The 27,273-nt window shown below is 52.6% G+C and overlaps 2 protein-coding genes across 5 annotated transcripts in view; one reads left to right on the plus strand and one right to left on the minus strand.

The window, feature by feature from the left end:
* VWA2 (von Willebrand factor A domain containing 2) overlaps nt 1–8,724 on the plus strand; it is a 38,671-nt gene extending 29,947 nt beyond the window's left edge. The window contains exons 9-14 of the mRNA XM_090278641.1: nt 117–172; nt 1,861–1,968; nt 3,018–3,587; nt 5,534–6,085; nt 6,756–6,881; nt 7,753–8,724. Of these exons, the coding sequence (XP_090134767.1) occupies nt 117–172; nt 1,861–1,968; nt 3,018–3,587; nt 5,534–6,085; nt 6,756–6,881; nt 7,753–7,868 (1,528 nt within the window). The 3' untranslated portion in view covers nt 7,869–8,724. The remainder of the gene's footprint in view (nt 1–116; nt 173–1,860; nt 1,969–3,017; nt 3,588–5,533; nt 6,086–6,755; nt 6,882–7,752) is intronic.
* A 2,876-nt stretch (nt 8,725–11,600) lies between these two features.
* The window catches only part of AFAP1L2 (actin filament associated protein 1 like 2), a 92,137-nt gene continuing 76,464 nt past the window's right edge, over nt 11,601–27,273 (minus strand). For 3 of the 4 annotated variants that reach the window (XM_090278643.1, XM_090278642.1, XM_090278644.1), the window contains 14 exons: nt 25,872–26,077; nt 24,416–24,595; nt 22,071–22,160; nt 20,902–20,986; nt 20,313–20,417; nt 17,724–17,935; nt 15,893–16,038; nt 14,989–15,100; nt 14,131–14,364; nt 13,872–14,046; nt 13,441–13,596; nt 12,738–12,931; nt 12,494–12,610; nt 11,601–11,700 (listed from right to left, as the gene is read on the minus strand). In XM_090278643.1, the coding sequence (XP_090134769.1) occupies nt 11,674–11,700; nt 12,494–12,610; nt 12,738–12,931; nt 13,441–13,596; nt 13,872–14,046; nt 14,131–14,364; nt 14,989–15,100; nt 15,893–16,038; nt 17,724–17,935; nt 20,313–20,417; nt 20,902–20,986; nt 22,071–22,160; nt 24,416–24,595; nt 25,872–26,077 (2,039 nt within the window). In that variant the 3' untranslated portion in view covers nt 11,601–11,673. The remainder of the gene's footprint in view (nt 11,701–12,493; nt 12,611–12,737; nt 12,932–13,440; nt 13,597–13,871; nt 14,047–14,130; nt 14,365–14,988; nt 15,101–15,892; nt 16,039–17,723; nt 17,936–20,312; nt 20,418–20,901; nt 20,987–22,070; nt 22,161–24,415; nt 24,596–25,871; nt 26,078–27,273) is intronic. The other variant, XM_090278645.1, reaches the window with a different exon arrangement.

The following is a 27,273-nucleotide window of genomic DNA, read 5'->3' on the forward strand; positions in this document are numbered from 1 at the left end:
TCTTGACCTGCTTCTGCATTGGAATTTTATATCAGCTCTGTGTTTTAAATAACGTTCCTGGTCTCTGCCCTCCTGTTAAACCTTTGATCTCTACCATTTGCTTCCTCGGATTGTAGCTGGAAGAAAGTGTTCCTAAGCCACCCTGCCACATGCTACAGGACCACCTGCCCAGGTACAGTCTGCCTCTGGGGTTCTCCTGCTCTGTCTGGTCCCTGGGACTAGGCTAGTGTTTGCGTCCCATCAGGCTCTGCGCTTCCAAAGACTTCCCATGGATTGGTTCGTGCAATCCTCACACTAACACTGGAACAAGTTCAGTTATCACCCCTTTTTAGATGAGGTTACTGGAACGTGGGGGGCTCACTGAGGTGCCTGGGTAGGCGGAGGAGACCACATGCACTAACTCCAGGGTCCAAGGTTTCACTGTCTTGCTGTGCTAGCTCACAGAGGCTGTTGACGGCCATGTGTGGAGTCTGAGAAACAGTACCATCTGTGCCATGTGTTAGGACGTCTACGCTGTCAGCTTCATGTTACTGAGATCTTCATCCCTTATCAAGTTCAGGTCCAGCACCAGCTAATCATATGGCCACCTGGAGCTCCTCCAGGCCTCCTCTGCAGCTGTGGGCTAGCAGGGTATGTGTGTCAGTTTCCTAGGGATGCTATGACGAAATGCCACAGTCTGGGTGGCTTCAACAACAGCGATGTATTTTCTCACAGTTCTGGAGATGGCAAGCCCGAGATCAAGGTGTCAGCAAGTTTGGTTTCTTCTAAGCCCTCTCTGCTTGGCTTGCAGATGATCATTTTGTCATTGTGTCCTCACGTGGCCTTTGCTCATCCTTGTGCACATCCATGTGCACATCCCTGGTGTCTCTTCTAAGGACACCAGTTGTACTGAATTAGGACCCACCCTATGACCTCATCTAGCCTTAATTTCCTCTTTAAAAGCCCTATCTCCAAATATAGTCACATTCTAAGGTATTGAGGGTTAGGACTTCTACATATGAATTTGGGTTGGGGGACACAATTGCATCCCAAACAGTCGAGGTCCCATTGGCACATCCCCAGGTGAGCTTGTAATTCACAAAGCACCTTACCGAGCTCACAATGACTGGTCTTGACTGCCCACATCCAGCTCCTCCTGTAGGTACCTCACTTTCTTTCCCCTCTTTGCTATGTGTGTGGCAGCTGCTGGGTTGGCCAAAAAGTCTGTTTAGTGTTTTTCCATATAATAAAAGACACATTTTTCATTTTCACCAATAACTATTGATTTGGATATTTTGAGTATGTTGGCTGCTTCCCACTATTGGCTTGTAGTGGGTAGAGGCCAGGGGTGCTGCTAAACATCTTCCAATGCATAACACAGCCCCACAGAGGAGAATTATTTGGCCAAAATGTCAATAGTACCAAGAAACTTCACAAACCACTTCTGACACATTCAATTAGTGACAGCACCTTCTCCATACAGTGCATGATTTTTCTTTTCTTTGCATTTCAGTTGCATTTTTACCTTTCTTGAAATAATGAAGCACACTATGCCAAAAATGTTACGTATCTTCTTCTATCTTCAATATTAAAATGGCTGCACAAAACTCACAGTTTTGATAAGCCTTTTTTTAAAATACATGCTGATACAACGGCTGTCACAATACCTTCGAACAAAATTGCTTTGAATGAAGTTAAAGACAATTAAGCACTGCTAGAGCCGTCATATGGAAAAAACCCAAACGAACTTTTCGACCAACGCAGTGGTTTCCTAGTGGTCCCTGGGGACGGGGGAGCTGGGCCGTGGTGGGGCAGGGTGGCCTGCCGGACTCATGCCTGTGGGCTGACGTGCGAGGCTGTTAACGGGCGTCTCTCTGATAGGCCCTTGTGACTCACGGCCTTGCCAGAATGGAGGCACGTGTGTCGCAGAAGGACTGGACAGGTACCACTGCCTCTGCCCGCCAGCCTTCGGAGGGGAGGTTAACTGCGGTAGGTGTGCATGCATTTCTAAGATGGACTGTTGGGGACCACTGGGGAGCAGCGGTGTCCGGGCTCCCCCGTCTCACCTCTCACCCCTCAAGCTATTAAGTAGGAATTGGCCTTTGAGGTGTAGGTACTTGGTGTACCTACCAAGTACACCACCGTTGTGATTTGTCATTGATATGGCCTCTGAGTGCTCCGTGAGTCAGTCACTCAGCTGGAGAAGCTCCAGGTAGGACAGTGGCTCCTGGCTTCCTAGCTTTAGAATGGCCACTGCCTGACCTTTGAGCATCACTGAGCCCAGCTGCAGGCTAGAGCCTGACCAACTCGAGGTCCTGTCCCCTTTTGCAGGAAGGGAAGCCTCAACCCTTTCTGGTCTTAAAGGAATGAAATGAAGACTATAATAGACTTTACCCCATTGGTTTGTTAGGAGCTTGGAATCAGATTATGTACAGAATTGGGCAAAAGTAGGTTTACAGTTGTGAGTACACAAAAAACACAAAGGTTATTCTGGTATTATTGTTTATTAATTATTGTATTATTTTTCCTATGAACAACTGTAAACGTACTCTTGCCCTGCCCTGTATGTTAAGTGCTTAGCACAATGCCTGACACATAGTAGGGACTTAATACCTTTTTAAAAAATATAGTGTTGGGTCAACTGGAGATGTACTTGGAAGAAATCAGTCTTGACCCTCGACCTCACTAGCCCCACAAAAATCAGTTGCGGATGGATCACAGATCTAAATGTAAAAGGCAGAGAGCTGTGAACCTTCCATTTTCACATAGGAGTGTGTCTTCGTGTCTTCGTGATTTCTCAGACAGGACACAGGAAGTGCCAGCCATAATGGGGGAAAGTTATAAAAGAGACGGCAATTTTTAAATAGTGGTTGAGTGGCGATCCTCAGCTAGAGCCAGGAGGAAGAGCTCCGTGATGTGCATTGGTCAGCAAGGCCCCAGGCCTCCGTTTCCCCACCTTGTATCCCTCCTGAAGGAGGGTGGTTGGGCCTCTTGGGTGGGGTGGTGGCCATAGTGTGACAGCCGCTGTGATTCTGCAGCCCTGATGCGGAGCCTGGCGTGCAGGATCGACGTCCTCTTCCTGCTGGCCAGCTCGACGGGCACCACGCCGGAGGGCTTCCTGCGGGCCAAGGCCTTCGTGAAGCAGTTTGTGCAGGCGTCACTCAATGAGGACTCGTGGGCCCGCGTGGGTGTGGCGCGGTACAGCCAGGAGCTGGTGGTGGCGGTTCCCGTGGGCGAGTACCAGGACATCCCCGACTTGGCCAGGAGCCTCGATGCAATCCCCTTCAGCGGAGGTGCCACCCTGACAGGCAGTGCCCTAAGGCAGGCAGCAGAGCGCGGTTTTGGGAGCGCCAGGACAGGCCAGGACCGCCCTCGCAGAGTGGTGGTCCTGCTCACGGAGTCACGCTCCGAGGATGAGGTGGCCGACCCTGCACGTCACGCGAGGACCCGAGAGCTGCTCCTGCTGGGTGTGGGCAGCGAGGCCGTGCGGGCAGAGCTGGAGGAGATCACGGGCAGCCCAGAGCACGTTATGGTCTACACCGACCCACAGGACCCGTCCAGCCAAATCCTGGAGCTGCAGGGGAAGCTGTGCAGCTGGCCGCGGCCAGGTAAGACCCAGGTGCCCTGGCCCGCTGCAGGCAGCCTCGGCTGGACCCAGGGCTGGTGGTCAGTGAGTGGCAGGCCCTTCCTTTTCTTGCTAGCACTTAACCAAGGCCTGGGCCTAGGGGCTGGAACCACTTTTATGTATTAGCTACATGAGTAACTCAGTTTACCGGTCCATAAAATGGGACCAGAATATTCTGCACCTCCTGAAGGGCTTTTGTGAGGATTAAGTAAGACAAGCAATGTACACAGAGTAGGCACTCAGAAAATGGTAGGTGTTGCTATTTGTTGTTATTGTTCATTTACTGTTATTGTTAACAAGGGGCTCAGCATCGACTAAGCATGCTTCAGAAGAGCAGCCTTCCAGCTTTGATGGGAGCCCACGCACACTCCCACCGCGCACACACACGCATTGGCACACACAACCGAAACAAGCCTTTTGTGGAACGACGCTCGTCTACCTGAAATGGGTTCTAATATTTCCCATCGAGTTGATTTTGTGAATGCCATATGGGGTGCTCTGGAGAACACTGCCCCCTGGGAGTAGACATTGCCATCATGGGGGCAGGGCCTAAACACAGCCTGGAGGGAGGGGTGGGTGGGCAGCTGCGCATGGAATTCAGCTCCTCAGCCCCAGACAGCACTCTGGGGAGACCTTGCTTCTTGCCCCTCCAGTCTAGTTTCCCCACAGCAGCCGGAGTGGGTTTTTGTTAAATAGTTTTAGGTTCACAGAAGACTTGTGGCAGTGGTAGAGTTCTCATGTACTCCACACCCCGTGTCCCTCTTGTAAGGTGTTAACAAGGTGCATCAGTCACAATTAATGAACCAATGGTGACATATTATTAAAGTCTATATGCTGTTCAGATTTCCTTAGTTTTCACCTAACATTCTTTTCCCGTCTGAAGGATTCTGTGCAGGATACCCCATTACATTTAGTCATTGTCTTCTTAAGCTTCTCTTGGCTGTGAAAGTCTCTCACACTTTCCTTGGGCTAGAGTGGTTTTTAAAAACCTATATATCAGATCATCTTACTTGGTACTTAAATTTTCCAGTGGTTCCCCTCTGCATTTGGAATTAAACCCAAACTCCTCCTGGTTTCCAGGAGCTCTGGTCTGGTCCCTGCGGATCTCTGCGGCCCCTGCACAGGGTGGGGAGCACCTTAGAACTGCCCCCCTTCCAGCTCAGACTTACTTCTACAGACTTAGGCCAGCTCCTCAGAGAGGACCCTACCACTTCTCACACTCTACTGATGCTGCTCCTGCTGGTCCCTCTTGGGGTACCTGCTTTTTCCCTCATGGCTGCTCATATACCTGTCATTCTACATTGGATTCACGCCTGTCCCCACCCTCCCCAAGCCCCACAGACTGTCAGCCCACCGATGGCAGGCATCAATGCATTTGTCCACTTGGTATAATTAGTACCCTGTATACAGTGCATGGCACATGGAGGACGCTCAGTAATGGGATGGATGATGGTATGGCTGAAGTTGTTGTCACAGAGGGCCCCCAGATCTCCATGGCTTACAGGTGATAGATGTTTCTTTCTCTCATAACCATTCAGAGGTTAGTGGCCTGGGCCAGCAGGGTGGCTTGGCTACCCTGTGGTTGTGTCTCTAAGTTCAAATTCACTTTCTCTGCAGGAGGGGGGTGAGAGGGGAAGTGGAAGGCAAGCAGCTTCCTTTTGAGGATATAACTTGGAAATTGCACAATTACTTGCAATCATATCCCAGCGGATAGAACTTAGACACAAGACCACACCTAGCTGCCAAGGAGGCTGAGAGTGTGGTCCAGCCAGGCATGCCTGTGTCCTGCCAATACCCTAGCAGAAGGCGGAGGGCGGCCACTGCAGAGGACAGACAGCAGACTGCCGTCCCCGCCTTGCTGGCCTGGCCTAGAGGAGCGGCTCCGCCTGGCAGAGCCTGGCCCTGAGACCGCTGTGCTTGCTTCCACAGGCTGCCAGGCGCGGTCGCTGGACCTGGTCTTCATGTTGGATGCCTCGGCCTCTGTGGGGCCCGAGAACTTCGCCCAGATGCAGAGCTTCGTGAGAAGCTGCACCCTCCAGTTTGACGTGAACCCCGACGTGACCCAGATTGGCCTGGTGGTGTATGGCAGCCACGTCCAGACAGTTTTCGGGCTGGACACGCACTTTACCCGTCTCGCGGTGCTGCGGGCCATGAGCCAGGCCCCGTACCTGGGGGGCACGGGCTCAGCAGGCACTGCCCTGCTGCACATCTATGACAAGGTGATGACTGTCCAGAGGGGCGCCCGGCCTGGTGTCCCCAAGGCTGTGGTGGTGCTCACAGGGGGGACCGGTGCAGAGGACGCAGCTGTCCCCGCCCAGAAGCTGAGGAACAATGGTGTGTCCGTCTTGGTGGTAGGCGTGGGGCCTGTGCTCAGGGAGGCGCTGCGGAGGCTCGCAGGTCCCCGGGATGCCCTGATGCACGTGGCAGCCTACACAGACCTGAGGTTTCACCAGGATGCGCTCATCCAGTGGCTCTGTGGAGGTGAGTGGGGGGAGCCCACCCTCCAGGGCTGCCTCCGAGGGGGCGCACCTCAGCCTGAACCATCTTTACAAGGACTACAGCTCTTTCCTGGATGCTGAGCTCTTTCCACAGGCCAGGTCCTGTGCTAAAGCCCATGCTCATGGGAAGTCCTGTGAGGGGCACAGCCATCCTCTTCTGATGTTAAGGCTACAGAAAATTTCACACAGATACCCCTCCCCAAACCTGAGAGTGTACATACTCCATTTAACAAGACATCGCTAGGATACTAACACATCCCCCAAGGTTGACACTGACCTTGGCAGTGAATGCCAGAGCAAGGAGCAAACAGAGCCAGGCCAGCCTCACTCCAAGGCCTCTTTTTGCCAGTGACATCCTTCTGCCTTTTAAAAAGTATGTGGCTATCATATGTAAGCGGTGCTATGAGCCTAGCACATCCAAGAGGAAGTCTCCACGTACGTGTAGGGAACTGGGGTGGAAGTGGGGTCTTTGACCTAGCCAAGCAGCATGGAGCACCATCCTTGTGCCAATTTGTAGTTTAAGGGCCCACAGAAACGCTGTGTAGTGTAAGACCCTGCCCTAGTGGCCTCACAGCTGTACTGGGTTTCCCGAGAGGAAGGGGTCTTGGGAGCTGACCCAGGCTGGGCCCCGCTGGGCACATTCTTTCTTGTAGAAGCCAAGCGGCCCATCAACCTCTGCAAACCCAGCCCTTGTATGAATGAGGGCACCTGCATCCTGCGGAACGGGAGTTACCTCTGCACATGTCGAGATGGTTGGGAGGGCCCCCACTGTGAAAACCGTGAGTGGAGTCCTTGCTCTGCATCTGTAAGCTGGGGGGTGGGGTGTGTGTGTGTGTGTATGTGTGTGAGACTGGCCAAGTTCTCAGAATTCAGCTGAAGGCAGGTTCTAGGGTGCTGGCTCCAAGGGAGGAATCATAGCATCATTTGTTCAGTCATGTAGCAGGGGCGGGGGGGGGGGGGGCTCCTACATTCCAGGAGTCATTCTGGGTGCGGGGAGCCTAGCAGTAAACAAGACGGTAAGAGTCTCTGCCCTCATGGAGTTCCATGTGCGTGGGGGACTCAGTAAGTAGAACATGTAGTACATTCAGCACATGCGAGCAAAATAATGGGGACTGGGACAAAGGCCTCTGAGGGAGACCTCAGTTAGGAGCACTGTGTGTCCAGAGTGACTGGGAGGCAGAGGATGTGGGCCCAGATGCAGGCAGGTGGGTGGCTGTGCTGGAAGCTGGTGGGAGTTCTGAGTGTTTGTTTGCTCACTGAAGCGGGAGGAATCGGCTGAGAGTGAGGATGGGGAGGCGGTGCTGGAGGTCGGAGGGAGGAGCAGTTAAGTAACCGTCTAGGAGAGGTGGGCCAGACTAAGGTCAGAGAGAGTGATGGCTGGGCAGCATTCCAGGCCCACCTGGGGCTCCTGTTCATGAATTTAAAGTTAGGACCCCATGAGCAGAAGACGATTCCCATTGGAGCCCGGGGTCCTCCTGGAGGCTGGGGAGTGCATCTGAAGGGCCCTTAGACAAAGGCCTCTGATCCAGCATCATTCACTTGGGTTGCAGAATAAGAGCAAAACATGCAGGCACCCACACAGCTGCTGCTGGTGGTCGGGGGAGAGGACTCAGACATTCCTCGTGTCCTCAAAGTTCGCTTCTTTCCCAGGAACCTTGAGAGGAGACGCCCTCAAGGCACGAGGCTCCCGCCGGCAGCCTGCTGGAAGGCAGCGGCCGGGGTCCCCCCAGCACCTCCGGAGAAGGCCGGGGCACGCGGGACGCTGAAAGGACGCCTGGCCTTGGAGGAGCATCCTGTCTCGTGGGGTCCTTCCCAAACCCTTCTGCCCACTTTCCTCACCCAGAGAGAAGAGCTGTCCCAGCTGTAGACTCCGCTGCTTAGGGACAGGCAGCAGCTGGTGTCACCCACTAATGATGATGTTGAAAACCCCTGACATGTAAGTAAATGTTTACTTTCTGTACCCAGCTGTGCCCTGTTGAGCTTGTCACCAATAACCTTTCCCGAGGAGAAACAAAGGAACCTGGCCAGTGTGACGCTCACCTGGCCACACAATAGATGCTCGATAGACTGCTGCTGGGACAGGAACACGCAAAAGGAGGCAGTGAGTAGAGGGTCGTTCGGACCACGGAAGCGATGGCATTTCGAGATGGAGAAAGTGCGGACCTTTTCACACATCGTTTCCCTAAAGATGTCCTAGAGGCATTCGTTTCTTGGTTTGAAAAGGAACTTGAGTGGCATTTGTGATTTCTGGTGACTGGATCTGTGTGGGGGAGAGACTTGGAAAAGACCCAGACTGGAATGTGACAATGAACCAGCTTGTTTGACTGTGGGGGAGGGGCTGAGGGGCCACATGCCGTCGGCCTGGGTACCAGACCACATTCTCTTTGGAAGGTGGGGAGAGGGGGTTCCTTTAGAGTTTACTTACGAGGGGTTAATTGTGGGGTGTTTACGGAGTGCTTTTCTTACTCTCCTTTTAGGGGGGCCAAGAGCAATAGAATTCTTCAACTCAGCAAATAGAGAATGAAGACACTTGGGGAGTTTTGCTTTTTTAAACAGTTTTGAAATATTGTGTAGGGTCTTGTTTTGCTTTTTTATGTGTCATTTTAAAAGGGTTGCAAGAAACGATGTTGCTTATTTATTGAACGGGAGTATTTGTATCAATCCGGCCAAGAGGCATCAGCTGGGATGTGTCTGGGCAAACCAGGCCCTTCCTCACCCCTGCTGGGCTCAGGCATCCGTGCTTCCGATGGCGGTTGGGTCGAGTTCAGGCTTCAGTAGAAACTGTTGAGAGCGCGGACCTAAAGCCAGACCCTATATCACAGCCTTTCTCTTTCGTATAGAAAACACTGTGCTTTATATGCAAATGTTTGAGGCTACCTTGATTTAAACGTCACTTAGCTTTAAGAACATCAACATTTCTGGTGCTAGAAGAGCACCGGAAAGAGGTTATCACCACGCTGTTGTAAGATGTGAGAAGAGAAAAAGTCTGGTGTGCCAGGACTGTGTCATGGCAGTCACTTGTGTTCAGGGGATATTTTCATTGCTATTAAGCTGGGCTTGGCAGAGGGGGCATCAGAGCAAGGCCCATGTCCACGCAGCAGGTGGTGGCAGGTGAGGTCGGAGAACTTAATCTGTTGTCTGTAAAATTCACAGCAGTTTATAGCGTAGGTTCTTCGGTTCAAGGCTATTTGGATGTCCAATTTGAATTTCTTGGACTTAAAAAAAAAAAAACCCACAAAACTGTGGGTTACATAGTAAAGGCTTTACTGTTTCTAGTTTCAGGTTCCAGCTCTTGAAATTTTTTTAAAAAACTTTTCTAGTGAAAGCACCACTGAAGAGTTGAATCCTTTCAATGTTTTGATAGCAGCAAAGGGAATTCCTCCCTTACCGCCTAACCAGCCAATCCTTTTTCTTTCTTTTAAAAGAAATTGGCTTTTAATTATACAAGAAATCTAAAAATATGTTCTTGTGAAAATTAAAACATTGCCAATAAGCCATAAATCTTTTATTTTCTCTGAATGATCTTCATTCCACCTGACTTGCTGAATACATCTGTATGACTAGTTAATGGATGCTGCTGCTTTTCTAGAAGAATAACACTTACAAATACTGACCGTTTTGTCTCTTCCTTTTGGAGTTTTATACTGATTTTTCTCGTTATTTTGCATTATCTAGGACCTGCAAAATAATGTTTTAGAAAGTAGTGGCAATGGCAGGTATCTGCTTCTGGACGTTAAGGGACATTTTCACCATTAGGTATTATTTTCTGTGGATTACTTTATAAGGATAGGAATGCTTCTATTCTTGGATTACAAAGATTGTATATTAAGAGTGCTGAGATTTATGGCATGCTTTTCTGTTTCCTTCAAGATGATGTTTTAATCTGTTCATATGACAAATGACCTATTAGCATATTTTCAGTGGCTGAACTACCTTGATTCCTTGGATAAACACGATCTGGTCATGGTACATGATTCTTTAAACACTGCTTAAATGTGCTTATTTAAAAAAATGACAAAACCAAAATTGGCCCATTGAAAATACTGATGTAATTAAAAGACAACCTGAGGCGATATTAAAGGCTGAACTAAAAGGGGAGCCTGAAGTACCCATACCGACAAGATTTTTTTAATTACATGACAACGCTATGAATTTCACAGTTTGAGGAATATGTACTTTCCGTTTTATAAAGGTAGCATAGCTCTGATCCCAAAAATCCGACACATATTGCAAAAGAAAAACCAAATCTTATTTTGAGGCATAATGAAAAAGTCTTACATAAAAGTATTGGCCAATTTTGTCATTTTGAAAAGAAGCACATTTATGCTAGGAAGTTAATTACCACTTAGGCAACTTTCTAAGTACCGGTTTCTTTCCCCCACGAATTATTTAGGAATGTGTTTAACTTCTAGGAGTATTGATTTTTAGGCTCTTAGAGGACCAGTTTCTGCAGATGTTTCTAGTGTATTTGGCATATTATGTTAATTATACCATGAAAATTCCACGCTCCTTGGCTTAAGGAGGCGTAACATCTCTGGCTAAGGTCCCACGTTGTAGTTCTACGAGTTTTTACTGCACACAATTTGAAGTTCAGTGTATAAATAGCCAAGATATTTCCCCCTCAAGGTAGAAGTCCATCAAGCTCTGCCCCACGTCATTCGATGAAATATAAGACAACCCCCAAATACAATTAACATTTTATTCTTTAAAAAAAAAAATTTAACTCCCCACTTGGTAAAAGGACCCCAAGTGTGTATGACAAAGGAAATAAATGCCCTGGGGTTAGAAAGACAACAAGGAAAAAGCCTTTAATTCTCAGGAACCAGGGTTAGAGAACTCTGATTCAGAACCCCCAGAGTGAGGCAGAGATGACAGGCGAAATGTTTCAACCGGTGTTAAAAAACAGTGCCACCCAAGACAAGACAGGGCGGCACTGCCTGCTATACAAGAACAGGGAGACCACCCCAAGCAAAATTCACCACGTTTTTCCTTGGAAGGGGCCTGACATTTACGCACAACTTAAAAAACACGGACTACAACATGAGAGCATTGCATGAAATCTCTTTCCTCTTTAAGAACGGCCTGGCCACAGGACTGAACCTGTAAACACAAAGTAATCTTTTTCCTATGGTAATGTAAAAAGTCAGTTAAATCTCAAAAGACACTTCTCTGTTCTAAATTACAGGATTTGAAACTTGTTTTTTTTTTTTTTTTTAAATATAATACAGCGTCACTTTAAAAAGTCCTTAATTTAGTGGGGACAGTGCCTCAGCTTGGTCCCAGATATTTTCTCCTCTGTTACCATGTCTCAAAAAGCATGTCATAGATGGTATCAATGCTGTCTAAAATCATGACCTTTTTTTTTTTTTGTCGTACTGTTTCCTTTGGCTGTGGAAAGAGACAGAACCTCCTCTGAGCTGAAGCTCTCGATCAGTAGAACCCTCGTCCTGGTTTTTCCTTCCAAACAGACTCACCCTTTCACAGAGTTGCTGCTTTAATGAAGACTTGAATGAAGCAGGATTGTCACCAAGGTCCACATGGACAAGAGAGTCTTTAGAGGAAGCTTGTTTCCTAGCTTGTTCCTTTCTTCTCCCATTCCTAGGACACCATGCAAATACCAGCACCCCCCACCCCCAAAAGAAGAAAGTTAGTTATCCTCGGTAGTAGCCTCCCTGTGCATAGAAACAGGGATAGAGAGCAATTATGTGTGCTACCCCGTGTGTTCGTCACTGCGTGGGGTACCTATTAAAGAGCCTTTGGAGGCTGTGGCCCAGTCAAGGGTGCTGTGGGTGATTCCCCATGTCTGCCGGCTCCCCTGCATTCAATGCTTAGTCACTGGTGCAGGTGCCTCAAAATACCCCCAGCAGGGAAGCAGCGTAGAAATAAGGAGCAGGGTACCAAAGGCACGGGCATCTCCGGGCATGTTCCTTATTATACTAACGAGTCAGGGATTACCAACCTTTCTGTCTAGCCCTCAGGGGAAAACCCAGTAACGTCAGCCAGGCAACACTGACTCCTTCCTGAGCCTTTTATCCCCAGCTGGCTGGGAGGCTTCTGGCAACTCACGTCACCTGCCTGCGTCTGTTTGCGCAGCAGCGGTCCTTTCGAATCACTGACTTTTGGATTTGAAACTGTCTCTGAACTGTAGCTGTGCCCCTGGAATCTGTGGGTGAGCGGGTGGAGGGTAGTTCAAGGACTCGTGTGTCCTCGGGCTGACTAGTCAGTGCCAAAGACTGTGCCGAAGACTGAGCCACAGGTCCAGCCAAGCCCCTGTGCCCCTTCTGCCCAGGGGGTAAGTAGGCTTACTTCTGCGTCATAGGAGGGGCCCCAGCTTAGCAACAGCTCTGCTGTCCACTGGCAGCCTTGCAGGAAGCCAGGAGTGTCCGCTTACCTTGGCTTTCTGGAGGACAGTGCCTTTGCCCGTGACCATGACGGAAAGAGGTCTGTTCTTGAGCGCCATTGCGGAGTTGACTGGGGTACAGTCTGGGGCGGGGGTGGCAGCTTTAAGCTGTGGTGACAGGAGGAAAGAGGCCTGAGACAGGGGGAGGGAGGCGTGACCACCCCCTCCTTCTCCCCGACTCCAGTCCAGGAGGCCCTGCCAGCAGCTCAGAAGAGCCAGAGCCCCCGGCACTCACCTGGGGGCTCGCGTGCTCCAGGTGGGTGGTGTCCACGGTGGTGCCCAGCGTCACGGGCCCGGCCTCGGCCTTCTTCAGGTTGTCCTTCACCTGCACGATGTTGAGCTCGAGGTCCACGCGCCTTCTCTCCTCCACCCTGCACTTCTCGTCGATGTCCTTCAGCTTCTGCTCCAGGCTGGCCAGGCCCTCCTTGTCTGGAAGGGGAATTAAGCCGTCTGCAGGGAGGGCCCTTCAAAAGGCCAGCTGCTAGGGGACAGGTGGATGATCTGGAAAAGACCCTAAGGGGACTCGGATTTCTTTGCCAGTGTCCTAAGTCTTTGAAGACTGGAAATTAAGGGTGATGCAGGACACGTGTGGCTGATGCAAGCAAGCTGACACGAGGCCTCCTCTGGAAGAGGCACTCTGTCCAAAGACGGACCGAGCAATATACATCTGATTTAAGTGAAAATAAAATGTTTAAGGTCAAACTACAATTTTCAGAGATGTCCTCCATTAGCCAGATTTTAAAACTACCGGGTCCTAGAGGCCAGAGGGCCTGTCTGCACGCTGCACGAGAGAGTGAGCTTTCAGACAGATGGAGAGGCGAGGCCTCGGAGGGGGCACATGCACCTGTGCTGAAGACCGCAGGGCTGCAGGCCACGTGCCCTGGTCCAGGCTCGTCCCCCGGAGGCCCCAGCCCCCACATCCCTAGAAGGCCCCGCACCTGTACACTTTAACAGGGTCTCTCGCAGCTCCCGTTTCTCTTTCCGGAGCTGAGCCAGGTGCCCCCGAATTTCTTCTTTCTTCTTCTCCAGCCGCTCCTTCTCCTCTGTGTACCGCTTCACCTCGACTTCTGTCCGGTTCTTGCCAAGTTTGATCTCTACAAACCCACAGGGGGGACCCTCAGGTGAGCCAGGCTGCAGCAACACGGCTGTCCCCAACGCAGTTCCCAGGCTCAGATGGAACCCGGGGCTCTGGCACGAGATCAGAACTCGATGCCAGACCAGCCTGGCAGGGGTGGTAAAGGCAACGGGGCCCATATTTGCTTCACTGTGTGACCTGGGGCAAGTCCCTTCACCTCTCTGAACTGGAAACTATTGGGCTAACTTCTCTGAGCCATTTCCAAAACCTTCAACTCTTATTTAGCAGCAGTACCTGCAGAGGTCACCCTTAACTTGTCCCTCAGAGGTGTGCTGGCCCCGACTGGGGTGGCAGCCACAGTGTCGGGGCAGCTCGTGGGGAAGGAGATTTTTTGCTGTTCGGTCTGGATTTTGACTGTCGTGAGCCTCAGTGAAGGCTCCTCAGGCTCTGGACTCTCCTGCCGCGCCTGCTTTTGGAGAAAGCAAACACGATTCAGCCGGCTGAGGGACCTAGGAAGGGGCGGCCAGCTCACCAGCTGGAGGACAGCCTGTACCTGCAACTCGGGGGTTTCTGCAGACTTGAGAGGCTCATCTGCAGCGGGGCCCGGGTCTGCAGGGAGAGCCTCGGCTGGAGGGTCCCGGCAGGGCAGACTGGGGGAACATACTCGGGTCTGGGAGGCCCCTGGGCTATGCAGGAAGGACTTGACCGGCGTGAGGTCCAGATACACGTGGTCAGGGTTGGGCTCGCTTGGAGCATCTGTGGCTGGGGTGGCTTCCTCAGGGTCCACCTGCAGGGGAAAGAGTCAGGGAGCTTTCACCATTGCCTCTGCAGCCTGGGCTGGAGAGGCAGCACCCGCCTTGCCTCACGGCCCCTCCCTGTGTGGAGGAGCCCCTCATCGAGCTGGAGTTAGAAGGTGAGGTCAGGGTTCAAGTTCTGCATCAGCCACTCAAGAGGTGGGAGACCCAGAATACAGTACTAACTTTCCTGAACCCTATTTCCTCATCTGTAAGAGAACAGAGTAATAGTACCTCCCTGCAAGGTGGTTAGGAGTAAATGAGATAATCCACTGCCACCCTGAGCACAGCACGGAGTCCAGCGTCTGACCAGTGGACCCTCTCGCCAGCATGATGATTCCATCTCCTGTCAATGTGGGCCTCCAAGGCCAATCCCAGCAGCACACTCCGATCCTTGCACTGACCAGGGCGGTTAGGCCGCTGTTTCATCCAGACAGGTCCCCATGCCAGGCAGACTGCCCACCCCAGTAAAAGGCAACTTGTTGTCCCTAGATTTCTGCACTGATGGCCCTGCAGGTAACTGGGATCCACCCCTCCTAGGACCAATGCAACATGGCATGGAGGTTTGGCGCAGGAGGATGGGGCCACCCTGACTGCCACCCCGCATGCGTCCTCACCGGGGCCGTCAGCTCTGACACCTCCACGTCGTCATACAGCAGATCCTGACCCTCCTTGCTGGGCAGGCCGTCGATGTATGTGTTCGGTTCTGAGAACTTTCTCTGCATCAGTCTGGAAGCCACACGACAAGATGTGGAGAGGAAGATTCAGGTTGGGGCGGTGAGAGCCATCAGCCTCAAGGAACTCATGACAAGGGGGACTGTGGAAGCTGAAGGCTGTGCAGGAGCCCTGGGGACTCGCTCCAGCCTCATTTTAACACTCATTCAGGAGGGGTAGCTCCTGCCTCTCTTCCCAGGGCCTTCCTACTAGAGCTCTTCCAGAAAAACTTCCTTTTCCCCAAACCCCTCCTCTTAGCCTCCTTTTGCCATCTTCTGACTCCATTTTAGGGTCTCCTTCAACAATAACAAAGCCCTTTCTCACGTCATCTTCACGATACACTTGGGACTGCACAGACCAGAGACGTCCCCCTTTTCATAGGGAAGAAAAGGGCCTGTTTCATGTTTCATGGGCGGCTCCTCAGCCACCTGGCCCAGGGCCACTTGTCCCAGACTGAGCCCCAGTTTGCTCATCTTGAAGGCGCCAAGTAGCACCTCCACCCTGCCTTCTCCAGGGCGTGCTGGGGAGCCAGCGAGGGGTCCTTGGGAAGGTGCTGGACCCACAGCAAGGGGCATGGGGGGACAGGAGGCGTGCAACTCTGCTGTAAGGCGGCGGACCATTTTGGACCCCAGAGGCACGCTGCAGCAGCTCAGAGCCTGGCTCAGCTCCTGGCCCTCCTGCCACTCGCTGGGGGGCACAGGACCGGCCCCGAGTGCTCAACTGGCCACCGGGGGCCACTCCGGGCCTGGCGTCTGGAAGCATGACTGTGCACGGAAGGGTGCAAAGCAGAAAGCCCATGATACTCACAACAGAGAGTTTTTGGCCGCACTCACAATACAGGAAACCCTGTCTGCATCCACGTAGTCGTAGGTGAATTCCTCCGGGTCTGTCTTGGAGCCTGACTCGGAGAGCAGGAGGCCGAGCCAGTGGCCCATTTCCTCGGAGGACTTGGCCTGGGAGAGGCAGAAAGGGGCGTAAGCAGGTTGCAGTGCGCGGCCCGGGGCCCCGTCTGTCTCCTGCCCCTGTCTCCCCCTCGCCCACATGCCTCCAAAAGCCAGGGCCACACTCCCTCACTTTCACCAGAATTTCCTCCAGGGACCGCAAATCACATCTCCTGCCACTGGTGATACCTTGATGCCACCTCAGTGATGTTGTGGACATTTGTTCCAAGTGTCACGGGTGAGTTATACATGTGTGTCTACAAGGCTAATTGGACCAGGACAGAATAGTTAAAACTGCATGTATTTTAGGATGACATCTCTGTTTTTTGAGCCGTAACACGTCCGTGTATCACCCTAAACCATCCTTACAAGACTGCCTGCATACCCTGCTAAGAAATGACAATTGAAATTTTTGTTTATAGGTCCAATAGTCAAGATGTCTTAAATATGTTCCACTTATGATTCTGGTAAATCATGAACTAAGTCCCAGTGACATTGGTGCTTGGGTTTCCCGAGGGCACATTGATTTCAATCAAATACATACTCTGGGTATTCTTATTAAAACGCTAACGTCGTTTCTTGCCTTTCTAATGAAAAAAAGCTGGGAATTCTATAAACACTCCAGGTTTGTTTTTAGACGAGGAACAGCCACCGCGTGGGCACGATGCCATGCACTCTGCCACCTTATGGCTGCCTTCTCTGAATCAGGAAGGCAGCTATGCCCTGAGTCTGACACTTAGCTGGCTTCATTCTCCATTTTCAAATGGATTTCTCAGTACAGCTTTTCATGGGCATCCCCTACTTCCTGCTGCCTCTCTCAGCGCTGGGCCACTGTAAGGGCTTCCTAACAGGTCCCATCATGTCCCTTCTTGTCCCCCTTCCATCCACTCCCCCCACCCCACAGCAGCTGGACGGAGCACTTCAAAATCAAATCTGAGCATGCCACCCTCCCTTGGAACCCAATGGGTCTCCCACTGCTCTCAGGAACAACCCCCCTTCCCTCCTCCCACCACTTTCTAGAAAGTTACTAAGTAATCAAGGTAATTAATTGAATAACATCTTACTTGCACAGTAGAATGTGAGTGCCCTGAGAGTAGGGAGCATATCTTTCTTGGTCATATATGATTGTACTGTTAACCCGACAGATGTACAAACTTGCCCCCGAGAAGCCACTGGGATGTAGGCCTTTCAGCCACCAGAGGGCAGTATTGAAGCAAAATTTGGATGGAGCAACAAGGATCAAGGACTAGGTGAGCAGCTGGAGTGAATGGAAGAAGGGTGTGCTTCTGAGCGGTGAACCCTGGCTCTGACCTGCCCAGCTCAAGGCAAGCCATTATGTCACCTTCTATTTTGGGAAATGTGACATCACATTCAACAGGGTGGGAAGAGGGAGAATTGTAATTGTATCACAAACCTGCTTCTTCCCCCCAGATAAGCCATCACTTCTCTATACCAGGCTGCATCTGGTATACACAAACTAAATCAAACCCACTGTGAATCCCCAGAAGGTTTTCCCAGCAGCTCAGAGAGTTATAAATACGCCTTCTGCCCTGAGCACAGGAAGTAGCTCATTGTCCACTCCTCTAACACAACCACCCTGAGGTCAGAAAGGGAGTGGAAATTTTTGAAAATGCAAACAATCTCAGGCAAAGGAAACGAAAACAACCTGGGACTCCTTGCAGCCCGGCCCGCAGTACCTCCAGCTTGGCCAGCTCCTCGCCATTGTGGAGGATGCGGAAAGAGTACAGGTGGTCCGGGCTTGGGTCTGGGACCACGTCACAGCCCGCCAGGTTCAGGGGCTGCTGGGCCGCCTTGCTTCGGTTCCGGTCCTGGTAGAAGTGCAGGTGACTGTCCCTGACGGAGCACCAGCGTGACTTCCACTGGCTGTTCACCAGCACGTTCAGGTAACCTGCAGGAGAGGATGAGGCTGCAGGAAGGTGTGGGAGGCTGCCACCACCTCTAGGGTTTCCGCCAGAATCACAGTTCCACAGCTCAGAGCTCACAGAGGCTGGGAGTCTCCGAGTACAGGCGTTTCCCCTCCCTCGTGCTATCGGCTGGACCCTGTGACGTGGGGCAGCACAGCTCTACCGATTTCAGGGGAAATGGTGCGTCCCGAGGGACGTGTGCTTCGGCTTGAACTTCACCAGGTCACTCTGTCTGTGTACAGAACAGAGGACTCCCCACTCCAGACCTCATCTCCACGGCTCCAAGCACCCAGCCTGCAGCCGCTGCCTCTGGCCTCGGATCACTTGGGCCATGTGCAGGAAGCTTGCCTCAGCTAGGGTCTCCTCATTGCAGGTGCAGTCCCCTTGCCTCCACAGCCTTAGCTTCCCAGCTCTCCCGACAGCCTGGCCATCCCTGAGCCATTCAGTCTCAGCCTGCAAAGCCTTCCACCGCTTGGCCAACTGCTCCTCATCCTCCTAGATGCACTTGGCCTTGACCCTCCCTGGATCCAACACTCCCTGCTCTGAACACTTGGATCTGGAACAGTAAACTTCTCTGCTTCCAGGTCAGGCTCTCCAACTGGACAGAAAGCTTCTCAAGAGCAGGAAGTTGGCACGTTCACCTCCAGCATGCAGGGTCTGTGCCCTGCAGCCCCTCTACCAGGGAACCCCTCTTTCCAATAGCACACAGGCTGATGGGGGTACTCTCAGGAGGCAATCCTTCCCTATCCCCAAATGGTTGCATGTGTTGGGTTCAGCTTCCCAAGGAGAGGGCAAGCCTCCCGCTCCCCACTTAGATGAACATTTAGGGCGCTGACACCAGGTGTCAAGCACAGCCTTGTCCCTGGGGCTGCAAAGATGAGTAAAATCCAGCCTTTAGGACCCTCCCTTGGAGCTGCTCACCTTCCCAGGAGCACTGGCTTACAAAGCAGATGCTTCCTCCACCCTAAGGGCTTAACAGTTGCTTGGAACCTTAGCCAGGATGAACTAGGTTCACAGAGGGGGGTCAAAATGCACGGCCATCTTCCCACCCACCTCGTGCTGACCACACAGTTGAGATCGTGAATTTCTTGGAGCCACTGGGACATCACAACATGGCAGCCAAGTGGAACAATTGGAGCCCAGGACCCGGGACCTCTGGCTCATCTGGGCAGGCACTACACTGACCCCACCACAAGTCTCTGGACCAAAGAGACTCTGGGTACAGAGAGGCGTGAGTGCTGATGCCGGGTCCTGGGAAGAAGAGCATCTGTTTCCTGCTGGCCCTTCCACAGCCACAGGGACAGGGGCATGCTTTGCTGCTGAGTCACTTCCAGCAATAATCCAGCGCCACACCTCCCAAGATGACTCTCTGGAATCAGGCTCCCATGCCCAACACCGTGCCCTGAGGCCTTGGGGTGCGTGGCTGGAGGAGAGCTGCAGGCTGCCAAGGTGAGGCCCCATCAGCCGCCTTCCCATTCCACCCAGCCAGCCTCAAAACAGAACAAACTGGGACTTAGGACAAGAGCCCAGGCTGGGACGTGGTTCCATGAGGAAAGGGCCCAGAGGTGGATGGTAATGGCCTTCAGGTCCCAGGAGAGCTACAGCAGTGAGCCCCGGGTTGAATGCCAGGACACGGGCTCACCCAAGACATTTTCTGGGAAAGGTTTCTCTCTCTCTCTCCTGGCCTCGGTGTCCTCAAGGCTGAGTAAGGGCAGCAGAGATGACCTTTAAGAGCCTACAGGCACCCATACACACCCTCTGTCCCAGCAACATGGGCTTCTGCCAGCCCCCCGAATGCGCCTCACCTGTCTGCATCTCAGTCTTTGCTCCTGCCCCCAGGTGCCATTCCCGCCCACTTAGCCCCTACTGCCCTTCAAGGCTCAGGTCCAGGAAGCCATCTCTGTCCATAGAGTGGGAAAGGTTCTTTTTGTCCCCGAGTCCTTATAGCTACTAAGACAGCAGGTTATGTGGTGATGGGGATAAAGCTATCATCTCTCCTGAGCTGTAATCTCTCAGGACTGTGTTCTCCATCTGGTTGGTCTCCTTTCCATAACACTGTGCCTGTCAAACTTCATACAAATTGATCAAAGGAACATATATTTTTAAAGACCATTAGGATAGCAATCAATTACCCTTCACTTGCACAGATGACCCAGCATCACAGCAAGAGAGAGTCTGGTTAAACCTGAAGAACTACCTGGGGTGAAGATAAATAGAAACTGAGCCACAGGCTCCCCAGCCCTAAAAACGTTTAAAGCAAGACTTAAATCCCCTGCCTTCACTGTGCGAGCTGCCTTCTGGGAGACAGGCTGCAACCTAGTAACCACGTCCTGTGGTCCGGGAGGCAGTCACGATTCTTACTGGATGTCTCGAGGGATCTCTCTGGAGGCTCCAGCAAGGCAGACTTCTTCCTGCCCAGGTTCATTAGGTTGCTCAGTTTGAGGCTAGGAGAACATTTCTTCTTGACTGTCAAGATGAGAGAAAAAGCCATCGGCATTGCACACAGCTTATCCACCTGCCCTTGTTATAGATGGAAAAAAAAATAGAAGCTTCTTCCCACGACACCTGGCCCCCAAACCAGGATCCACAGCCCACGGTCTGGTGTGTCCAGATTCACACATTCAAGAGGGGCACCCCAACTTCTCTTATAGAATGTGTCAGCACTTGAGAATCTTTATGGACTGTGGGCTCAAAGGCACTTAAAATAGGGTTGGGAAACAAGAGGAAATGAGATACTATTCTACCTCCGGCAGGTCATGAAACTTCAGTTCGGTCCCCTGTCCCTTTTCCCTAGATCTGTTAGCTGTAAAGTATTTCCAGGTAGTTTGTAAGTTGGAGGCATGGTGGAATTAACTGTCAAAACCCTTTAGGGTTGAGCCACACAGCCAGGTCTCACAGCCTGGGTCCCAACCCCTCCCCACCGGGGGCTAAAAGCCATAAGTGTTGGTACCATCTTTGGTCTCTGGGACCTCAGGGTGGCCATCTACAGAGTTTCCAGACTCCGAGGCTGACAGGTACTTCTCAGTTAGATCTGGCTGTGGATGAAAGAGACAAGTGGGTGATCTTATCTGGAAATGGTTACGTTGGAGATCACAATCTAAGAGAAAAGAATAGATGACCCTAGGGGTCACCCTGGAGCCCAGGTCACTGGTGGGACATGGGCCACACTCCCCTAGGGCTCTCTGGAAGGTCTGCCTTCACCCACCCTCCCTGAGGTCCCCCTGCCCGATCCCAGAGCACTAATTCCAGACTCTGCAAAGTAAGCCATGGGATTCCCTGCCCACAGGCCTGGCCTTCGGGCAGGACCAAAGACTGATGTGCCCGCCCAGGGAACACTATATGCCAGGTCTTTACAGGGAGCTCTTGTTTCTTACCCCAATGAGCAGAAAACCCATGTCTATTCTGGTTTTTGTTTCTTGTCAATGACCAAGCAATGAGAGGCAACCGCAACAGCCCTTCTTCAGTCATTCACGGTATTTGGTATTTCTCCACAAGGGTGGCCCGTGCCTTCCCAAAGCGCAAAGGACCTCCCCAGCGCTCAAGCCCTCTGTGTACCCACTCCTGTCCTCCTTGTCAGGGGCAGCGACCCCAAGATGAGATATAGTGACCCTCTGGCTGCTCTGTTCACACCCAGGCTTCAAGGCACCTACCTGCAGATACTCAGGGACATGGACTGTCACCCACGGGTGAGGCCTTCCCCTCGGTCAGCACCCAGCCCAGCTTCCTCAACACTGACCCTTAAGCAGGGGCTCCGCAGCTCCGTGCAAATGAGCCCTTGAGTCTTTGGGTTCAGGTCAACACCAAGACAGCTCCCCAGCCCCGGGACCCCTAGTGGGGAGTAAGTGGCAAGACAGAGCTTGGAAGAAGAAACCTCCCTGTTGAAGATGGGAGGGCAGTGACTTGGTCCCAGTAAAGCTCCCCCAACTGCTGCCCAACCAAGCAAGAAAATGTTTTAGGTCTGTATCACTTTCATCAGTCCTGCTAAGCCAGGGGTACTGCCCTTCTCCTTTCTTATTAACTGGGCTGAAATGTGAGAACAAAGATCCCAATTTTATACTTTCAAGTTTTAGGGAGAAAATACGGACTCACACTGACGCCCCAGGCAGAGCGGAGACTTACCCTCACACAGTTCAGGCGCTGGGCATCTGGGGCATACTGGTTCCCCTCGGACGTGCCTTCCGAAGGCAGGCCGCTCACCTCCTGGATGACCTGAGGCGGGAGGAGGGCCGTCAGCAGAGGCTCAGGCCCCCAAGGTGCTTCCGGCCTGGCCTGGGCTCACAGAAGCCAGAGCCCCTCAAGGTCAGGAGAGTGGGCCAGGGTGAGAGAGAAGATGTAGGATTCCCTAAGAACAGAGACCCACCTGACCCCAAACACCTGGCCCACATGTGGCTTCGGGACCAAGCTGGGCAGGCTGCAATGGGGGTGAGGGTGGACTTGTTCCTTAGGCCCCCTCTCCCCTGCAGGTCCCCACATGTGCCGGGGATGGAGAGGGGAGCAGGGGAGGCGCTTTTACAAGCCAGCCCAAAGGTGGCCAGAGCAGACAACCTTCCGCTCTGTGGGCTGAGGCTGGAGACCCAGGTCAGAGGTGGCTCTGGCTATGCTAAGCGGCTCCCCTGTGCTCTGAGCCAGGGGCCACCGGGGGAGTCCCGGAGGGGAACAGCCCAGGGTGGCCACAGACACACTGCCCAGCCAGAGGCCGCCAGAAGCCCTTTGGAAATGCAGACTTCGCAAAGAGTGATTTCAGTCTCTGCACAGAGCAGTTTATGGAAAGGGGTTAAAGTCAGCAAAGCCAAAGAACAAAAGGAAAAATGGCTCTGGGGAAGGAGATACTTCAGGCATTTGCCATTCCCGAGACTGACCTTGGTCTGAGCCTCAGTCACCACATCTGTAAGGTGGAACCATACCTATGGCACGGGCAGCTGGGAGGTCTCATGTGTAAAGTGCTCAGAACAGGAAAGGCATGTTCATTACCATTCTTACTAGCTCAGGGCCTGCCCAGGGGAAGCATGCTAAGCCAGGGTGTCCAGGCTCCAAGGCATAGGGATTCCGCTTCTTTGGGAGGGTTGTGCCTTATGCCTTCCTTTTCTGGGACTCTTGTCCCATACTCAACATCTCCCATTCACTGCCTTATATCTGTCCCGTCAGGTGGGCACAGGTGTCATTATGCAGAGTTGAGACACAGAGGCCCAGGGCGGACAGGCAGATCTGACAAAACAGATGCGTTTGGCCCAGACCCCAATGAACAGGCTAACCAGCCCCACCCAACTGCAAGTGTGTCCAGCTTCTTAAGAGCCAGGCCCTTACTGCCAAGGCCACTTCTGGGCTCATCTGACTAGGGAAGAAAGGGGCTCTCTGGGAAGGCCAACAGATAGGCTGTGTCTTCTCAAAGTGTTGTCTTTGAACTACCAGCCAGACTGGGGAAGGGCAGGGGTCTCAGGAAGAGGGTATGAGAGTTGGGGAGAGAGGTTGGAGTCAGGGCAAGGACAAATGGGCCTGAGCAATCACTGGGAATCAGGAGCAAAAGCAGTGTGTGTGCGCACATATGTGGGCGTGTGTGTGCATGCACGTTTGTGCACCCAAATGTGTGTGTCTGCAGGTATGTGTGCCTGCAAGTGTGGATCTGCAAATACATGTGCATGCATGTATATGGATGGGGGCGGAGGGCAGGTATAATGCTCCTGCTTTAGAAATGCATCCACGCGGCTGTGATGGAGGAGGTGGTAGGCAGACAAAGGGAAGGGGCCTCTCTGGCTCTCTCTGGCCTCACCAGGGGACCTGCTGTGTTTGGAGATCCCTCTGCAACTGTGGGCCCCTTCTTAGTGCAAACCTTGTACCTTCTGAAATCATCAATCTCATCTTTAACATGGGGCAGCAGGCCCCTCCCAGGTGCTTCATTTTATGGGCCGCATCACAGTAAGAGCAGGCCAAACGCAGGACTGTGGTCAGAAGGTTCTAGGTTTGAAACCCAGTGCTGCCACTCACGTACCAGGTGGCCTTCATTGGTCCCCTCCTCCCTCTTAGCTTTATTCTCCATTCCAAAATGGGGACAGTAACATGACTCAGCTCCCTACAAGGTGGCTAAGTGGGTAAAATTTGTTAAAAGTGCACGGTCTACGGTAAGTACTTAACAAGTGGCAGCCACGTCTGTTCTTTAAAAAGGAGGCTGGTGATGCTCATTAGAGAACAGAAAACAACATGATTTCAACTAGAGCCCAAAGTCCAGTGACTGAGAAGGACACACGCCTGGCAGCAGAGTCTGCGATCCACTTCCCTAAGACTGATTGCTGCCCCTCAGAGTGCAGGAGGCCCCGGGAACTGGATCGCAGACCCTTTATCCTTGACAGCATCCATCCCTCCTGGGGAAAGACAGGGAGCCACAGTGCAGTGCCCTCCTCCCCGCCCCGTGGCTGGGAGCCCCAGTAGGAAGAAGGCCCGTTTCCCCAGCAGCTCGTGGGGACCCTCACCCTGAGCCACTGCTCAGCCTGGTCCTTGCTCTGCAGGCCCAGGACGATGACATCGGCGTTCATCGGCGTGATCTTCAGCTTGTGCTCCTTCTTTCGCACCTGCTTCTCCTTGTGGACAACGCTGCTGCCCAGCAAGTTCACATCCAGCTGCGGGCTGTGGTCCTTTGAGGATTTGTAACACTGGAAGGAAAGAGACAAGATGTGGCATTGCAGGGGCACCAGGCCTCGCCAGGGTCTGCAGAGGAGGGGCTGCCGGGCACGGCAGGACCCACTGAGAGCTGGGCTCCGCCCAACAAAACCAAAGGGCCAGGCGCCCTAGTGTGAGTGCAGAACCGTAACCTCAGATACGGGCAACTCGGTCTCAGCATCAGACCAGGCAGGTTGCCTCCCGCTCCTGCAAACCTCCTCCTCTCTGGTCACAGCCGGGCATGCCCAGGACCCTGCTTGTCTGAGCCCTCTCCTGTCCCTGCAAGCCTGGGCTGGCTCCTGAACTGTGTCCTCTGAGGGCGACACTCACGAATCCAGGGTGGAACACGTCTGTCCCATCTCTCTCCCCCTGCATTTATTGCTCAGCTCCTCCAGGAAGGGGTCCGTAGGGAATGACAACTAAGAGTATCCATCCTCTGCTTAGTTAGGAAGATGGCATCGTTTGCAAAGAAAGGCAGGGACTTTCTTCTCCTACCAGAGAAAATACTGTGCCCCTCGTTTCTCACGTGTATGAGGGGGTGTTCCCTCGCAGGATCCCCTGAGGGGCCATCTGCACAGAGCAGAGCACACTGTAACCAGGGAAGAAAAGGTGCTTATGACGATGCCACGGCACTTCAGAGAGGGACCTAAGACTGTGAATTGTAATATAAAATAACAGGAAACAGGGCAGCGGTCAGAATAATATCTTCTGATTCCTTTACGGGTCTCGTCTTAGGCTCAGTGATTCAAAATATTAGGACTTTGGAGAAGACACCGAACCTGCACAAACACAGGAGCCGGAACTGGGTGGGGCAGGAGGCTCCATCCCAGACCTCCAGTGGCCAGGAGGGGAGGAGGAACAGGCTCTCAGACCAGGGACAGAAAGGTCCCCGGAAAAACTGTGGATGGGACCGGGGAGCGGCGGGGGTGGATAGAGGGGGGCGGGGTGGTAACCACAGTCCCCCTTTGAGAGTCTGATGAAAACGACTAGACTTTTCTAGTTCAGAAAAAGCACATTCCTAGAAGGTGGATCAGATTTAGGTTTAATTAATTTTTTTTTTTGGCCATAATAAACCATTAAAATTAAATTAAGAAAAAAAAAGAGAACGTTCACTCACGCCTACAAAACTGTACATACAATTTTGGGTTAGGGAGGGAGTGGAGAAAACCTGATATAAAAGGCTCCGACCACTCGGTATTAGGGACCACCTCCTCCCTCCCCTCACCCCCAAAAGAGAAAAGACCAGAACATGGCATGAGGCCAACTGACCAGGAGCCTGGAGTCCTTGATGACACAGAGCTGCTTGGCCCACTGCCCCAGCCACTTCTTGCGCCACAGGAAGGCGCAGATGCGGGCGTCGCGCATCAGCTCGATGCCGGCCTCGGGGGAGGGCCACTGGTGGGGGGCCGGCCTGCCCTTGCTGCTCTCATCTTCGTCGTAGGACTCATAGGAGCTGCTCACGGCCTCTCCATCCTCTGCAAGGCAGACCCACCTCGTCACGTCCCCACGTCCCCACGTCCCCGCTGGGTAGGGCAGGGGACATTCCCGACATGCTGGTTTGTTCAGAAGGGAGGGGAGCAGGCAACAGGCAGGAGCGTCCACTGGCCCCCAGGCCCCAGCCCACCTCTCTATGACCTTGAACCAGCCCCACAGGTGCCAGCCACAGACCCACGCAGCCTTTCCCGTTCCAAACGCCCCTGAGCAAAGCTTCTTGGATGCTGTTTCTGGCCACATATACAAAGAACTTAAAACCAGAAGTCTTTCCCTTTTCCCCCTCAAATCCTGCCCTCTCAGATTCCAGAGACACCTGACAAGACACTCACTGCCCTCTGACAGACTGTTAGCTCTGGAGAAGGCCAGGTCCCCACTTGGGGACTCTACTTCTTGTTGGGAGGATGAGTGGTGGGGTGAGGATCTTCCTGAGCCCGGCACTCTATTATTCTAAGTGGCCGGGAGGAAGGGGTCACCATCTGAGCCCAGAGCCGGGCACAGGGCCCGCTGCCTGCCCAGCTGGGCCTGCTCTGTTCCTGCTTCTCTCCTAGGAGCAGGGAGGGGATGTAGCTCCTGGGAAATAAAAGGCAAAATAAACCACGGCAGGAAATGGCTTTCTGGGGAAGCAGCCATCTCGCCATTCCTCAGTGCCCCCTCGGAGGCAGAACCTTTTAAGAAATCCATCTCTGTTCTCCACAGACTGCGTCCCCTTTCCCTCCCACTTCATGAGCTGCACTCCTTCTGCTTGTCCACCGACTCATAGGCTCCTTCCACCTCTGCCAACGAGCCAACCTCACGCTTCTGTTCTGTTTGAAAGACTCCCCAAACTCACGGAGCAAACACTGGACCCAAATCTATGCACACTCCACACGCCTCAGTGTCTGCCCCACTACCCCACAAGAGTTGCTCTGTTCTCCAAGCCTCACCGCATTATTGGAGGCCAACAAAAACTAGGTGAAGAGAAAAATTAGTCAATAACCCCCCAAAAAAGCAGACCACAAAGGACACCAGGATCCCTGGTCCAACCCCTGGCTCAGCACAGGAATCTGTCTATTGTAACCTTGATACTGCTCCAGCCTCTGCTTGAACTCCCCAATGGACAGGGAGCTCACTACCTCACAATTGCTTCCATTACTGAGCAGCTCTAACAGTCAGAAAGTGGGCCCATCATCTAATTCCC

The sequence above is a fragment of the Furipterus horrens genome, unplaced genomic scaffold (assembly GCF_987537825.1).
Source record: "Furipterus horrens unplaced genomic scaffold, mFurHor1.1.pri manual_scaffold_5, whole genome shotgun sequence".
Taxonomy (NCBI): domain Eukaryota; kingdom Metazoa; phylum Chordata; class Mammalia; order Chiroptera; family Furipteridae; genus Furipterus; species Furipterus horrens.